This window comes from Carassius carassius, chromosome 15 (genome assembly GCF_963082965.1).
Source record: "Carassius carassius chromosome 15, fCarCar2.1, whole genome shotgun sequence".
Classification (NCBI taxonomy): Eukaryota; Metazoa; Chordata; class Actinopteri; order Cypriniformes; family Cyprinidae; genus Carassius; species Carassius carassius.
In genome coordinates, this window is record NC_081769.1 from 16588859 (window position 1) to 16606238 (window position 17380).

The 17380-nt window shown below is 35.9% G+C and overlaps 1 protein-coding gene across 3 annotated transcripts in view; it reads left to right on the top strand.

Annotated features, from left to right (window-relative positions):
* The window catches only part of ephb6 (eph receptor B6), a 53770-nt gene extending 36736 nt beyond the window's left edge, over positions 1-17034 (top strand). For all 3 annotated transcript variants that reach the window (XM_059567611.1, XM_059567610.1, XM_059567609.1), the window contains 14 exons: positions 1402-1557; positions 6100-6371; positions 6942-7023; positions 7878-8002; positions 9650-9812; positions 10748-10862; positions 11008-11063; positions 11348-11464; positions 11611-11858; positions 13492-13710; positions 13826-13975; positions 14831-15015; positions 15093-15248; positions 16067-17034. In XM_059567611.1, coding sequence (XP_059423594.1) covers positions 1402-1557; positions 6100-6371; positions 6942-7023; positions 7878-8002; positions 9650-9812; positions 10748-10862; positions 11008-11063; positions 11348-11464; positions 11611-11858; positions 13492-13710; positions 13826-13975; positions 14831-15015; positions 15093-15248; positions 16067-16172 — 2150 coding nt within the window. In that variant the 3' untranslated portion in view covers positions 16173-17034. The remainder of the gene's footprint in view (positions 1-1401; positions 1558-6099; positions 6372-6941; positions 7024-7877; positions 8003-9649; positions 9813-10747; positions 10863-11007; positions 11064-11347; positions 11465-11610; positions 11859-13491; positions 13711-13825; positions 13976-14830; positions 15016-15092; positions 15249-16066) is intronic.
* The last annotated feature ends 346 nt before the right edge of the window (positions 17035-17380 follow it).

Sequence of the window (17380 nt, forward strand, 5' to 3'; positions counted from 1 at the left end):
ATAAGAAATCTGGGCCAGTTAATAACAGCCATAAATGTGTTAAATAATTTTTATGAGGAAACTAGATGCCCTGTGGCTAAATAATGGCTGCTAGAGAAGGAAATGAGAAAGCGATTGGCTGATAAGTGGGCGAATGGAGAGTGTGAATAAGAAAAAGAGAAATGTTGAAAGGTGTAGGAGATGTCTGAGGAGTGAGGAAGTTTTGTAGCTAGAACATGTCTTTTGTCACAGGATAATATAATCCAACCACATGAAAGATAGATGGACAACGCTCCCTTTCTTTTCTCTCATGATGCCCATCTTTCATTCGTTCTTTCTCACTTCTCACAGTATTGTTTAGGAGCGAATATCAAATCTGACAGACAAGCGAGAACATAAAAATCCTTTTAGCTTTCTGCAAGCTGAAATCTCTTTCTTCCCTTCTCTCTCTGTCTCCCTTTGAAGTGCTTTAAATGTGTTATACGTGCCTGACCTGTCTATTCACTGGAGGGCAGAGGACGTGTGAGAACTTCAAGGCTGACAAGAATGAAACAGAAACTCTTAACTCTATCAACCGTAATTATGTTAAAGCATTACAGTGTCACTGGGTTTCTGTGACAAAGCACTTCAACATATCACAGCCTTCCTGTCACAAATGTCATAAAACATGCTCTTCTGTGACTCAGCGGTTATATTGTTTGATAAGCCTGATTCATTTGGACATTTCAGTGCGGGTTATGCATACATATTGATTCCCCAATGTACCTCATATTGCATTTGTTGTGGTTTGTTCTGTAGCCACACAATTGAAAGGATGGAGGTCATTGCTGAGGTTCAAGCCGGGTCACAGACGATCTCCAGTAAAAGGTTGACATGTTTCACAGCTGCAGAGTATATCCAATTGCAAACAGTCCAATGAAGCAGCGTTTTTCTTAACATTAACAGCCAATCAGAGATCTCAGGGTCATAGCAATTACATCACTGGGTGGCGAGTGATTTCGAAGAGTCTTTTTCATGTGACATGTTACAAAACCAGAAGCGATTTTTCACTGAATTACATCCTGTCAGAATAACAAAAAATCAAGCTGAGCGACTATGCTTTTGCTTCTTGTTTTCTTGATAATTATACATCTGACTAAACAAAACAAGTGCCTTAGAGAACAATAAACCTTGATTATTAAATTTCCACCCAATAATTGAGTGTGTCTTAAACTAATTGTTTTCCAGTTCTTTTTGCAACAGTTTATATTTCACTTGCCAGTCGTGCCATCCAGTTGGATCATTATATGGCCCTTCTGTACTCGCCATCCAGTTCCTGGTGTAATTGACAGAATTCCCAAGCCGGAATCTGACACTTTCCAAACAGCTTGAGTGCATTTTGTGCCATAATAATAATGTTTTTCTTTTGTCTCTTTTCAATAGCGTGCTCAGTCGGGTCCTATAAACCAGTGGCCGGCTCAGTTTCATGCACAGAGTGTCCAGCTAACAGCAGAACCAGTTCAGAAGGGTCTAAACTTTGTGAATGTCGGAGTGGCTACTACCGCGCACCCACCGATGCTAACACCACCGCCTGCACAAGTAAGAGCGCAAATAGCTATATGTAAGAAGATAAGACAAAGGATAAACAAGCATTGTAAATATACTAGCATACAAAATCTGCAAACTAGTCACTGGGGCAGTACCCTTAAGCCCAAGAAACATTGCATGATTTGTCAATCTTATAAAATCACTGCAAACCACAATATGCGACATGGATCTAATAAACTTGGGTAAAACATGTATGTAGACTGTACGATGATGAACATTGACTCGTATGCTATGACGCATGGTACTATAGAAGCATAAAATGTCATCATTATGCGCTAGTGGTAAACATAAGGAGCAAGTTGAATCACACTTTAGCTGTTGTAGTTTGTATGTGTGATGAAAAAAGTGGAAGTGGTGAAAGAGGAAGGGATAATAGTTTAAGGTAATTAGATTTATGTTTTAGCGCCATGTCGTGTTGATTTCATATGGCATTTGTATTGGCTGGTCAGTAAACGTGGGTTGTAGCTGCAAACACACTTGGGGCCCTATCATACACCCGGTGCGATGCGACGCTAGGCGCAGCGCAAGTCGTCCCCTTGAAATTATAAGGTTCTTTCTGACATTTTTGTCAAAATTGAGTTATTCCCATATTGTTATTCTGTGACAATTTATTTACATTTTGTATTAGATTTTGTTTATTTTGTATACATTATGGGATTTTTATTCAAAAAATAATAAGGTTCTATTTATACAGTCGAATGGAATGCAAAAACTTTGAAGCTGAATATCTCAAAACTTCACGGAATGCAGATATAACCTTATAATTCCAAGGGGACGAAGTGTGTTTGCTAGTTTCATTCCGGCGCTGTTCGCATTTTCCTGTCCAGCGCCACGTCGTTTAATTAGCAAATGCTTTTGCGCTCATTTGTGCACCTATGGGCGTGCTGGTCTAAAAAAGAGGTGTGTTCAGGCGCATTGCTATTTTAAGGAGCTGAAAATAGACTGCGCCATAGACCAACTCAAACCTGGTCTAAAGTCTGGCGCAATGTTTTTTCTTTGTTATTTAAAGAGCGTGTTAGTTAGTATACTATACAGTAGGTTAGTTTAACGCACATACACGCTGCTTATTAAACACAGGGACGCACAGCAGCACACAAACATGCCAAATATTTAAAATTAAAGGATTGCAATGCATAAGAATGTTTTGTAGGCTAATTAAATATATAAATGCCTACATGTCATAATGGATAGTCATCGCATGTATCAGAATTAGGCTATCTAGCAGCTCCGTTTCATCTCGGAGATGCGTTCTGTCTTTGCGCTTGCCAAATTCCGACATGTAAATAGCAAATCCGTCATGGCACGAGCGCAACTGGCACTTAAAGGGAATGGAAGATGAGACTGATTGGTTTATTGCACATTACGCCCAAAAAACACCCATTACTCATTAAGAGAATAGGGACAACCCGTTTAGACCATGTGCCCGGGCGCGTCAACCGTTTTCCGTCGTTAAAATAGCAAAAGTGGATTTGGACACGCCCTGAGTGCACCTGCGCAGTGTGCTTTACACTTTGCATTTAGATCGTTAAAATAGGGCCCTTGGGGTGGTGATGAATTTCTCACATGAGGTGGTTTTTCAGGTGATGCGAAAAATGAATAATTCGCAAAACTGCAATGGAAACGTTTTTTTTCCCACATTTACAGGCCACATGGCCTATGTAAAAAGTCAGATGATCATTCTTCAGTGTACTATAAGTGCCCCCACTGCAGTATAAAGGGGGTTTCCCTACCATGCTTAGACAATTTACACTGCACATTTTTGCGCTGCAGTGTGGCTCTGATACGGCCACTGAAGCTGATAGTGGCCACTAAATGCCCTTTTTTATGTTTTTATACAGTCTATGGTTTATTCCAGTCCCAGTTTCTGAAGTGGCTCTCTTTGCTGCTTCTGTAGATACACGTATACGCCTCCTTTGAATATAGCCAAAATCCCACCAAAACCCATTACCATGACTTATCACGAGAGGCAAAAGGTTACGTTTTAGTCGCATAACATTGGTTAATGTTAAACGCCGTCATTTCACAATACTTTTTTTATCGACATGTATAAAATATCGCCAAAGTTTTGCACAAATTTATAATGGAAACTCACCTACTGTCAGAAAGTTATCATAGGCTGTCTTTGGTCACAAGACCATAACAACAGCCATCTTTGAACCACGATCACAGTAATCACCACATTTGTTTTTGTTTTTTTTATGATGCCAGTCTTTTGTCTGGGACAGCCGGAAATCGTACAGTGTGTCTCAGGCTTTTTATAGGGGCAACTTTTTACCTTATCTCCCCTAAAAGGTGCGTGTTAGTACCTTAATGAAGTAATGTGTACCCTTAAAGAACTACTGTGAGTTTATGGGTAAAAAATAAGTGTACAATTTTTTTCTGTTTCCAAAAGGGTGTTTTTTGTTCCCCAAAGAACCTTACAGTGAACAGTTCTTCAATTAACCATTTTGAAGAGCATCTTAAAAATCTAAAGAGCCTTTTCCTACTATACAGAAACTTTTCTGCATTTGAAAGGTTCCATGGATGTTCTTCATGGAACTATCGATGCTAATAAAGAACTTTTATTTTTAAGCAGTGACAAGCATTTGTACCCCCAAAGGTAGAACCCAGAGGAGTTTGTTGTGGTAATTATCCACCTTTTTTTCTAGCAAGGTGACTGCATTATAAAATGGGAGGCCCTTCTGGTTTGGAGACTTTCCACTCAAAAAGACTAAAACAAATAATTTAATTTAATTTCACTTCATGTACTATTTTCAATTTACTCCCAATTACCCCCGATTTCATTTACCATACAGCCCATGAATAATTAACTGGAATGCACTAAGAGTCTCTCACTTTTCTGCCCAAATCCTCATGTCTCTTTCCAGGTTTGTTTTAATGTGGATGCTTTAAAATGTAATTCTATTCTAATCCCTGTTAGCAGTATTTACTGAAATGTTTCTAAAGCAGATAATACAATATTAGTTATCTGTTAAAATAATAAATAAAAAAAAAATTTTGTGAAAAATTGTCACTCATTGTTAATATCAATGAGCATGTTTGATTAAGGCAATCTACAATATGTTAGATAATATCACTACAGTGATATTTATGCATGATATTGTTGGGGAAATAATCAAGCTTTTGGTGTTATTTGTGGTACAGTATGTTGAAAGTAATTCGTCAGAGCTTTTACACTTTTAAAATTCCTTTTAATGATTGATTGTTGAAGGATGCGTAAAATAATAATATCACTTCATTGTGGCCAGATGCTGGAAAAGCTTATGATTGCATTCATAGAGTGAACCTTCTGCTGATTTTTTTTACAATGTGATGGAAATGAATTAATGCGAAGCATCATGTTGAGTAGGAAAAAGGTTTATAGCAGGTAGAAAAAGCAGGTACTTCTGCCAATAGTTAAAGGATTTATGAAAACATTCGTCTGATGTGAAAGCCCCGGTCAATGACATCAAATACTTTTTTCAGATCTATTAATTTATTCAAAAATACAATAACAATTTTGCTTTTAATTTTATGCAGTTAGAAGACCTTATTATGCAACTCACAAAAGTGGAACAAAAGCAATTTGTCAAGGAGCCAGTGGCTCAGTGGCTTAACAATATGTATACAATGACAAGATTATTTTACATCTAAATTATGAAGCAAACTGGAGAAGAGGAGGCATGCAGAGAAGATTTTTATTTATTTAATTTAATTTTGTAAATGCATTGGTTTAAGGCTATGTGGGGGATAATGTTTCAAAAGAGGTGTGTCTTCAGCTGCTTTGGTCTCAGCAATTTGGGTTGAGCTTGGCAGCTTGTTCCATCAGAGAGGAACAGAGAAGGGTAGGTTTTGGAAAGTATCTTTTTGCCTTGATGTGATGGAACAATATAAAAAAAAAAAATAGCAGGATGATATCATATTGATGGAAAAATTGTCTCTAATCGGAAGAATTACATTGTTCTTATTTCTTGGAAAAATAATATCTCTGCAAAACCTCTTCACAGCTTATTAATTTTGAAAAATGTATTGTCTGCCAAATCAAGACACTTGGTGTGACCAACATGCAGAAGAAAAAAAAACAGAAAACAGAAAATTATTTCATAGAAAGGACCCCCGCAGAACCTTGTGACTGATTTGTTTCATTTGTAAAAATAATAATAATAAAAATAATAATAAAATAATATGAATATGAATATGAATACATGATAAAACATTAACAACAACAAAAATATTTTTGGAAAATATGTGATACAGAAAATATGATGATACAGTAAGTCATTTAATGAAAAAAGTTTGATTTAACTAATTTGAAAAAAATTTTGGTTTAACTAATGAAACTGACATGAATACAAATAACATTTATAAAAAATAAAAATATATATATTTTTTTAAAGGGCTTCATTTTCTTTATCATGGGCACTCATTTGTCATTGACCCAAATTTTAACCAAATCCTCCAAAGTTTAATTTCTGTTTCCATTCTAAATTCTAGAGGCATCATTAGAAGGTTCAGGAGCTGGTGAGCACTGACGGTGTTTGTTTTCTTTCTCAGGCCCTCCATCAGCGCCGGCGTCTCTGTCGTGGGAGTATGAGAGTTCAGAGGGTGGGGTGTCATTGCGCTGGAGACCGCCTGCGAACATGGGGGGACGGAGTGAAGTTTGGTACGGGGTGGTGTGTCGAATCTGCCCCTCTGCCACTAACACACCACCAAGCATGTGTTCCTGGTGTGGAGATACTGTCACTTTTTCCCCTTCTCAAACTGGCTTAAAGCAGACAAGGGTCACCCTCAAAAACCTGCTTACCAGAGTCACATACCTCATACAGGTAATTACCTACAGGCACTTGGTTCATATAGACCCAGAGTCTCATAGTAGAATTACATTATAGAATAAAAGGATTGTGTTATAAATCAATAAATATTACAGCATAAATAATCATACGATTTGGGACGTTATTATAAGTTGCGCTTTTTTATCATGTTAACACATTAATTAACGCCAACAATTATTTTCTGAAAGATCATGTGACAATGACGACTGGTCTGGTGTAATGACTGCTGAAAATTCAGCTTGGCCATCACTTTAATTACATCTTAACATATATTAAAATAGAAAACCATTATTTTGGATTGTTATTATTTTCTTTGATATTACCGTTTTTACTGTATTTTTGAACAAATAAATGCAATCTTGGTGAGCTTTAAAGACAATTTTCAGAAATATCCTACCAACCCCAAATTTTAAACGGCAGTGTAAGTTCCGATACAGAAATTGAGCTACAAAAATAAACTTACCCCGAGAAATATTCACCACACAATACGCATTATTATGCCTTAATGCAGCCTAAGTGCATGGAAGAGCGTAGCTGCAATATGAGTTTTGTATGGTTTTACAGGTTCAAGCAATAAATGAAGTGTCAGTGCTGAGCCCTTTTCCACCTCAGTTCGCCAGCATCAACTTCACCACCAGCCAATCAGGTACGAGAAAAGCAAATGTATGCTGGGACTATCCACAATATGTGTTTGCACCAAACTCTCTGCTCAGTGTATTAAGGTCTTTCTGCGTCTGTCACTATGACTAGTCGTCCTCCACCCCTGTCTTTCTGCTTCCTCTCCCCACGGTCAGTCTTTCCATCCGTCTCTCTCTTCTGTTCATCATTTTTCTTCATCTGCTCTCTGGACCCAGGTGGCTTTGGGTCACGATATGCTGTCATATCATATAATGGTTAAGAAAGCAACAAGAGAGACGGAAAGAGATGAAGAATGGAAGGAGGATAATCAATGTGGCAGCCCACAGAAACTTTGGAAACAAAAGGCGCAATTCAGACGTCCCCCTCTCTTGCTCTCTCTCGTTTCTATCTTTAGTAGTAATTCAAGCTCAGATGGATTCTGCAGACCTTTAATATGACTAGTATACATAACTTGACCATTATTTGAGACGTGGGTGCTGCTGATTGAACAGGATTGAGTCACCTATCCGTGTGCTTCCACATGACTGATTAACAGACAGAGACATCGGCTGAGACGAAGGGGGTCAGGGGGCTTCACAAGAGGGAGGGAGAGGAGAATGGTTAACTCATGACCTCATTAACACAGATGAGGTTTCAGCCATGTCTATCGAACCATCAAACACGCAGCAAAGTGTGATGCAAATGACTTATTACATGTGAATCCATGTGTGTATTATCGCTATTAACAGATAAAAATCATTTATAATGAGGATGGAGGAGAACATCTATTTTAAAGCATTCAGAGCAGTAGAAAAGTAGCTGTCTGTTATGAAGTGATGAGCCCCCGTGTGGTCACTCTTATAATTACACGTGCAATTCCAGTGCCTTCTGAGGTGCCCATGCTGCACCAGTTGAACAGAGTTCACGACTCCATCACACTGTCCTGGCCTCAGCCTGACCGGCCCAACGGGGACATCCTGGAATACCAGCTCCGGTACTACGACAAGGTCAGGACTGTTGTTTATACAAAATATCTAAAGCAGGCTTGTCAAACTCAGCTTATGGAGGGCCACAGTCCTGCTCCAACACGTCACCATACCTTTAGATCTGAAACAGAACTGAAGACCTTGATTAGCTGGTTCAGTTGTTAAATTAGAGATGGAGCTAAAGTCTATGGGCTATGGCCCTCCACGAACGAGTTTGATACCCCAGTATTAAAGGCCCTAGTGAAAAAATAAATATACTAAAACATTTATTTCATGCTAAGTATACTACAAATACATTTACATAATTATGTACTTAATACAAATACGCTGATAAAGTGGAACTATTGGAAGTATACTTCAGATACACTTATTTAAAAGAACAATATTATTAAAAAATCATAAATCAATAGTGACATTTTACAATAGTGACATATAACACATTTTAGGCTTGATATTAAGAAATGTGCATTGTGCACAAGAAGCACTCGGAATAAAGTTGAATGATCATTTTTATATCAGTAAGGCTCGAGTGATATATCAGTAAATATTTTAATAGATTTTACCTATAATTATTATGAAATAAATGTGTTTGAAATTTTTTATTAAATATTGATTTTTAACTAGAGTAATTTCATAGAAAAATGTGATCATTACATACCAGAAATCCACCAGTGTTGTTCTTGCTAACTAAAGCTAAAACTATTAAGCTGAATTAAAATACAATATAATTATTAGATGAAAACACTTTAAATGAAGCATTTAAAAAGTAAGTGAAACAAGTTTAGGTGCTACAATTAATAAAATTGAAATAAACTAAACTCAAGTTAAATAGAGGCATAAAAAATTACAAAAGTACCAAATTAAAATAAAAATGTAAAAATAAAAGCTAACTTAACACCTTAAAAAATACTATAATACTATATAAACAATACTCAACTAACACCGTAACCAATATTTTGGTTAGTAAATGATCATAAAAATGTCATATTTGAGTCATCCATTTAGGATTGCATGGAAAAGTGTGAACAGTCCAATCCTTTTGTGTTATATGGGTTTGAAATGCCTAATGCTGTTATTGTTAGCCCAAACTATTAAACTATTAAAATAGTAATACTTTTTTTTATTATTATTATTATTATTGAAATAAAGCTGAAATAAAATATAAATATTAGATGAAGAACTTACACTTCCAACTAAACTAACTAAAACAAGTTTAATTAATAAAATTACTAAAACTAAAATTAAACTGAATTTTAAAAAAAGCTAAATAGAGAAATAATAATTATAACAACAACAATGACAAAACCACTTAATAAAATTACTAAAATTAAAATGAAAACATTAATGAATCATATAATAGTGTATAAATAATAATTCTGGAATTTAAATTAAATTAAATTAAATTAAATGGAAACGAGAGAGAGAGTAAATAATAATTTTCTAAATAAAGATATAAAATAGTAATACAATTAAAATAAAAATGACAAAATTAATAAACCGAAGAAAAAATTATAATAATCTATAAATAATACTGAAATAGCACTGAAACGATATTTGGGTGAGTAAATGAGGATATCATTTTTCTTTCTAGGAGAACTGTCCTTGTACATCAGTATCAACGGTTGTGTAATGCTTGTGTCAATAGCTGGTGCTTTGTCTCTCTGCCAGGGGTCTGATGAGGACAGTGCTATGAGCGTGTTCAGTGAAACCAACACAGTGACAGTTGGAGGTCTGATTCCAGGCTCCATCTACGCCTTCCAGATCCGTGCCCGGAATGAGAGAGGCTTCGGACCCTACAGCCACACCATTTACTTCAGCACTCTAGCAATGGGTACGCCAGGAATACAGCATGTCACACAGAATATAGCATTCTAGCCAACACATATGAAAGCATATCATTATGCTTCAGTACCAAATGCTTCTTGTTCAGTAGGCAAAGGACCAATGCTTATGTAAATATTAGTACTGTCAAAAGATTAATTTTGTTTACATAGTATACTGTGTTTATTTATTATGTATATATAAATACACAACCATGCATGTATATATTTAAGGAAAATATGTAACGTTTATTAAATATATTTATAAATTATCATAAATTATATGAATAGAAATATTTTCTAAATATACAGTATGTGTGTGTATTTATATATGCATTATAAATTTACACAGTACACAGATATATTATGTAAATAAACAAAAAAGTAAAAATTTTCACAACATCCTAATGTTAACAATTGCAATTACCAATTAACAACTCATTATTTTGAAAGTAATTTAAGGTAGAATTTTTATATTTTGAAAATACTGTTCAAATTAGATCAGTAAGGGTTTTTTTTTTTTTTTTTTGGAAATACATTTATTGTATTCAAGTATGCATTGAATTGGTCAAAAGTGAAAGTAAATAATTATATTGTAACAAAAACCATTATAACTTAAACTTTTTCTATTGAACTTTCTATTATCAAAGAATCCTGACAATAAAAAAACTGCTAAGCAGCACAAAGGTTTTCAACATTGATAATAATAGGTAATGTTTCTTGAACAGCGAATCAGAACATCAGAATGATTTCTGAAGGATCATGTGACCTGTGAAAATTCAAATTCAATTCATTTGAAATTAAATGCATCACAGGAATAAATAACCTTTTAAAATATATTCAAATAGAAAACAATTTTATTTGAATTTCTAAAAATATTTTACATATTTTCATTACATTATTTTTGTTCAACTTAATTTTGTATTGCCATTTTTCCACTTTGTAGAGGAACAGTCAAAGCAGATCCAGAATCGCCTGCCTCTCATGATTGGATCGATAATGGGGGGAGCAGCGTTTCTATTGGTTGTGACTGCGATCATCATTGTGTTTGTGTTTCGAAGGTATGTGCATCAAACTCTTCATCTCAGTTATTGTGCAATATATGTAGACATTACAAAAAAAGTACAAAAAGAGACTTGTTTATTGTAAAGATTAAAAGAATATCACTGTTATCGTGTCTTTGTTATTCTGCCTTTTTCCTGCTAGTAAAAGAAGAGAAAGCCCTTATAGTGACAGACTTCAGAGATACATCAGTAACAGAGGTGAGAGCTTTATATGTGAATTGCAGTGCACATTTCTCCAACAGTCACTACATCTACATGATCTTCATCTTCTAAAGTGGGCTGCATTCAGACTTCTTTGTAATTATTGCTAATATGTTGGTGAATGTGCCATGTCAGTAGTATTTTGTTTGTAGTACTGTGCACATATCTGTGGTATTACTTTATTCAGCCTGACATTTCAAGCCGCCTGGCAGCATGTCTGTGACAGAACATTACATGGTCTGTTTGGATTAAACATAATATGCATGTTGTTATTTATTCAGGTGGGGTGAAATATTACGTGGACCCCTCTACATACGAAGACCCCAGTGAGGCGGTCAAAGAATTTGCACGAGAAATCGACCCTGCTCACCTAAAGATCGAAGAAGTCATTGGTGCTGGTTAGTACATCTGCTGAAGGTTTGTTGATTTTCCAGAGACAGGATAATGACAGCTTGACAGGAAGTGTATAAATCGGATAAATCAAGCATTATGGACTTTTCTTTTAAACCTCAGAACACTCTTATGATTTGATTTCTCTCTCTAGCTCAGTTCGGGGAGGTGTCCCGTGGCCGATACAGGCCACTAGGTCGTAGAGAGGGGCTGGTTGCGGTTAAGACTCTGCACTGGGGAGTGACAGACCGTGAGAAGAATGTGTTTCTCAGTGAGGCCGGAGTCCTTGGTCAGTTTGACCACCCTAATGTACTGAAACTGGAAGGTGTGATCACTCGCACCCCTCCTGAACGCATCATCACAGAGTTTATGGAGAATGGACCCCTGGATGCCTTTCTCAGGGTGAGAACAAATGACATGATGTTACATTCCAGGAAATTATTTATTTATATAAGAGAAATAAATTATTATACACTATTATATGTTATTTTAAAAAGAACAAAATTAAATTGAAGGTAAATTATCACAGAGTTTATGCAGCATGGTCTTGGATCTCAGAGTAAAAAAAAGGAAAGATATTAATATATATATATATATATATATATATATATATATATATACAGGGGCATACTGGCCATCTGTGTAATCTGGAAAATCACAGAACGGCCGGTACTCCCGTCCCACCACCCGCCACGCATGCAGTCATCACCTGTTTTTTCCCCCAATAATCTGTTTCACATTCCAGTACTGTAGGACTGTTATCTTGGATGCCAGCTGCACTGGCCGTGGCCGCCAAGTAAGGAGAAGAAGAAGTGGAAGAGTAGGAAGAAACCAACAGCAAATACGTTAGATAGAAGCAGCATAGAAGCAAACAAACAATGTGCATAATGCTGCGGGGGGGGTAAAAAACGGAGAGAAAAGGGTGGGGCTGAGAAGGCGAGAGAAAGAAAATTGCGGAATTTAGATATTAAAGCCACTAAATGTCACGAACTAACTGAAATATTTAGCAGCACAGCCAGCAGCAGCACCTCGCAGTTAAATATTAGCAGCAGTGAAGAGGTGAGCCAGACAGCTATGCAGGAACATGCCACCAGTGATGATGATGAGGGACAGAAAGATGAGCTGGTTCCACAGGCAGATTCAGGGCAAATAAGAATGGAACATGAGAGGAGAAAGAGAGTTACTTGCTATAGGGATGATGTTAGGAAGTGATATTCAGGTTGCTACATTTTTAATGATTACAGTAGTTAAAACAGCTAAACTTCAACATTTTAGCTGTAAAATGACACATGCAGTAGCTAATATTAAGAAATATGTTGTGCTTTTACTTTTTAAAATGTTGGTAACGTTACATTTAATGCTTACAAACTTTGAAGATTTTGAATACAGAAGTTACATTTGTAATGGTGTATTTTCATTTAGATGTGGTATTATTATTTGTGCAGTAAGATTAATCACTGCATAAATTAATTACGATTATTAAATAATAAATTCATTTTAAGACAGCATGTTATAACAGCATATTATATAATCTATTCCATGCTACCTTGGAATAAAACCTGTTGTTTTTTTTTATCCATTTCATCATTTGTTTATTCAGGTTGAGCTTAGACCAAGAGCAGAGAAAGACACCAACTCGAAATATTAATCTAGAATAATATGCTTTTAACACAACATCTAGTCAACATCAGTGCTATTGCTATAATTTGGATGGTATAGTATCGTGAGCCACAATTAAAGTCTTGTGACACTCATGCCAGGCGTTATTGTCGAGCTTCCGTGCGCCGATTGCTTTGGGCCAGGCCTAGTCCAGGACCATTTTTTAGTCCCAGTCGGTCCCTGTATATATATATATATATATAGAAAATGACAGGAAAGGAAATTAAATTAAATGATTTGTGTTCATATAAAAAATACATCTTTATAATATTACATTATTTAAAATTACAAGATATTTTACTTTAAACATGTATGAAAAATACATTCAATTAAAAATGCATATTCATAAATTTGTCTTTTTTCTTTCTTTTTTTAGGAAAACGAGGATCAGTTCAGCGTGTTGCAGCTGGTAGGCATGGTGAGAGGTGTTGGAGCTGGAATGCGTTATCTGTCAGAGAGGAATTTTGTCCATCGTGACCTCGCGGCCCGGAACATTCTGGTGAATTCAAACCTGGTTTGTAAGGTGTCTGACTTCGGCCTGTCCCGTTTAATGAGGGGTCTGGACCACAACATGCCCACCTACACTGCTTCACTGGTGCGTTATGGGAAGATTTCTGCAAATGTACAGAACACTATTTAAATGGATGGATGTAAATGTTTTTTTGTTAATTTGTGTCATCATTGATTGAATTATTCCCTCTGTCTTTCAGGGCAGTAAGATCCCAGTGCGGTGGACAGCTCCTGAAGCTTTCCAGCATCGTAAATTCAGTTCAGCGAGTGACGTCTGGAGTTTTGGGATACTCATGTGGGAGGTCATGTCATATGGAGAACGTCCATACTGGGACATGAGCAACCAAGAGGTGAGCATTATAAATGTTCAGCCACCTGTGCTTTACAGTCCATGCAGTGACAAAGCAGTTAAATGAACCAAATCTACACTAGAGGGAGCTATTAGAATGTTTCATGAGCAGCTGCATAAACAAAACACAGAGTAGTAAAGTGTGTGTGTGTGTGTGTGTGTGTGTGTGTGTGTGTGTGTGTGTGTGTGTGTGTTTACACCTAAGGACCATTACACCTAAGGAATGTCCCTAGAAAAAAAGAAAAAACGTGTGTGTGTGTGTTTGTTTGTGCATATTTAAATCACTGCTTGAGATTTAAAGTGTGCAGCAGTACTTTGGGATTGTGACATTTAGCATATTTTACTGTATTTTTTTAAACGTTTTTAGTGTCTAGCCAACAGCTGTAAATTCACTGACATCATTGAGTGTATATTCACATGTTGACTAAATAGTACAACATTACAAGCCTAGTTTTTTATTCAAAAACCCTGTGAAGTGAATGACGCAATCCAGTAAAAAACACCACCACAAAAAAAATTTGTGATATAAAACATGTGCATTGTGCAATTATCTTACTAAATGTTTTTTCCCATCTTATTCCTCTTTTCTAACTTTCCGGTTTTCAGTTCCTTTTTCCTCCAAATCACTTGTCTACTCCTTTATTTTGTATTTCCTGTCTTATACAATTAAACTCTTCACTAAGGCCACATACACATCATGAAATGTCAGCAGTGAAAATCGTATTTAAATACCGGAGTGAGTCCCCTAAATGATCATTCCATGATATGTTCTGCAACTGTAACTAAGCCATGTTGTAGAATGTGTTTGTCGCTTAGCTGCAGTGTGTAGAGAGATGTGTCATCTCTGTTTCTCTAGGTGATGAAGGCAGTGGTTGATCAGTACCGTTTACCTGCTCCAAACGGCTGTCCTCCAGCTCTTCACTCTCTGATGCTGCAGTGCTGGCAGGCCGACAGACAGGACCGGCCAGGCTTCGATTCTCTCCTGTCGTCTCTTGACCGTCTCATACGCCACCCTGCCTCCCTGAAGGCCGAACACAGCCGGTGAGTTACTCACCTATTCAACTATTTTACCAGGTGATTCTTTGCTTCATCTTTTCTAACAGTCTCTCTTTTCTTAGTCCCACTCAGCCACTCTTAAGCCCCACCCCTACTGACCTCTCAACAGTGACAACAGTCGGTGATTGGCTGACAGCTCTAAAGATGGACCGGTATAAGGATGCATTTGAGAGAGCACAGTACCACAGTCTGGAAAGAGTGAGCATGCTCACAATGGAGTAAGTTAAAACACACTTTTCACATTAGTTTGTCCAACACATTCAAACATCACAGAAGAATACATTTTTTTGTTATAATACCGGTATATAAAAAAAGAACTAAAGATTCTTCACCACATTGTCATTCGTGCCACATTTGTTTAATAGCATTCCCTAATAGGGAACTGTAAAAATTTTTGGAACAAAACAGCTTTTTCTTGTCATGGCTAATTTCACAGCTAGCATATTATACATTATAAGCACACTCAGTTGAATCATATTTTCACACTTCTTTAATAATTTGACATTTACTTTATTTTTAACATATTTCATTTCTGACACTGCTGTCTCTTTGGTAAACAAGTACATCAACTTTTTCAAAAGCTCAAGACTCTTATGGTCACCGAGGCTGCATTTGTTTGATCAGAGAGCATTTATTTGAAATAGATCTTCTGTAACGTTATGAATGTCATAACGGTCACTTTTGATCAGTTTAATGCATCCTTGCTAAATAAGTCATTTTTATAAATAAAATGAATGATCCCGAACTTTTAAACAGTAGTGTATAGATCTATGTAGAGATATAAAATAAATATAGAATTATTATTTGTTTAGATTCGTTTTAAAATTTATGGAGTCTTTTTTTTATCATTAAAACTATTATTTTATTTGTATTTTAAGACTAAAGGTCTGGGTTACCTGTTGGTTATCTATACATAAAGTTAACTAATAATATCTATCCATTAAAAAAAAAATCTATTTCAGTTGAAGAAGCATTCACTTACAGTTTCATATTTCTGTTTGAGTCCTGTGAATATAATGCATCACTTTTCTGTCAGGGATGTTCAGGCTTTAGGAGTGAATCTACTCGGTCATCAGCGGAAGATCGTAAATGCTGCTAAGCAGCTCAGGACACACCTCACTCAGGGACACGTGGAGGTCTGATGCTTCCCAAATTGTGTCGACAGCAGTGCATGATGGGAGATCTAGTCCACAGCCTGCTGCAGGCCACAAGAACACTGGAATAGAGATGAGCCTTGAGTGAAAAATACACTTTTTATTATGAATTATTTGCCCATCAGTCCCACCCTTTCTTGCTGAACTGTTGTCTTCCATATTCTTCTTTCACTTACTCCCTCCTTCGGTGTTACACTACCTCTCACTTTCTTATCAGTTCATTACTTACTGGCATTCAGTATGAACTTGAGCCTTAAGAACACAAAAAGAAAGCTCCTTCACAATCAGCTGCAAGGACAATCAGAGACTTTAAACGGAGGGTAGCTGACTGTTATATCTTTGTTGGCATGGTCAAGGGCACTAGATGTTTCATTTTAACTATACAAACAACTGATACACATATTGATCAATAAACTGAACCCCCATACAAACACCACAAGTACACTTCTAAAAATCATGTTTATAATAAGTATTTTTTCTTGCTTATCAGTAAAAATATATACAATTTGCCTTAGAGCTTATCAAGCTTTTTTTTTTTTTGTTAATATTGTTTTCAGAAAATGCACACTACTGAACAAAGTTTTGGGGTCAGTGAGATTTAAGTGTTTTTGAAAGAAGACTCTTTTGCTCACCAAGATCAGAAATACAGTAAAACAGTAATATTGTAAAATATAATCACAATTCAGAATAAAAGCTGAATATTCAGCAGTTCACACTGCAAATAAGGCATATCTTACTTAGTATTTTTGTCTTGTTTTTAGTCAAAATATCGAAAACTTCTTGAATCAAGATGCATTTACTAGATATGCAAAATAATTAGTTTTTTCTTTTTTTCCAGAGGGAAAAATAAATTACTAACATTTTTCTTAAAATAATGAAAATTATCTACCAGTGGGATTCATTTTGCTTATATAATAAATGCATCTTGATTTAATAATTTTTTGATATTTGACTAGAAACAAGACAAATATACTAAGATATGCTTTTTTTTTGCTATGCAGTGTCACATGATACTTCAGAAATCATTATTTTATGCTGATTTGGTGATCAGCAGCACCTTCATAATTCATGTTGAAAACAGTCATTATATTTTAATATCATAAATATTTTTGTGAAAACTAATAATTTTATTTTCAGGATAGTTGGGTGAATAGAAAGTTCAAAACAACATTTATTTGATATTACGTTTTTGTAAC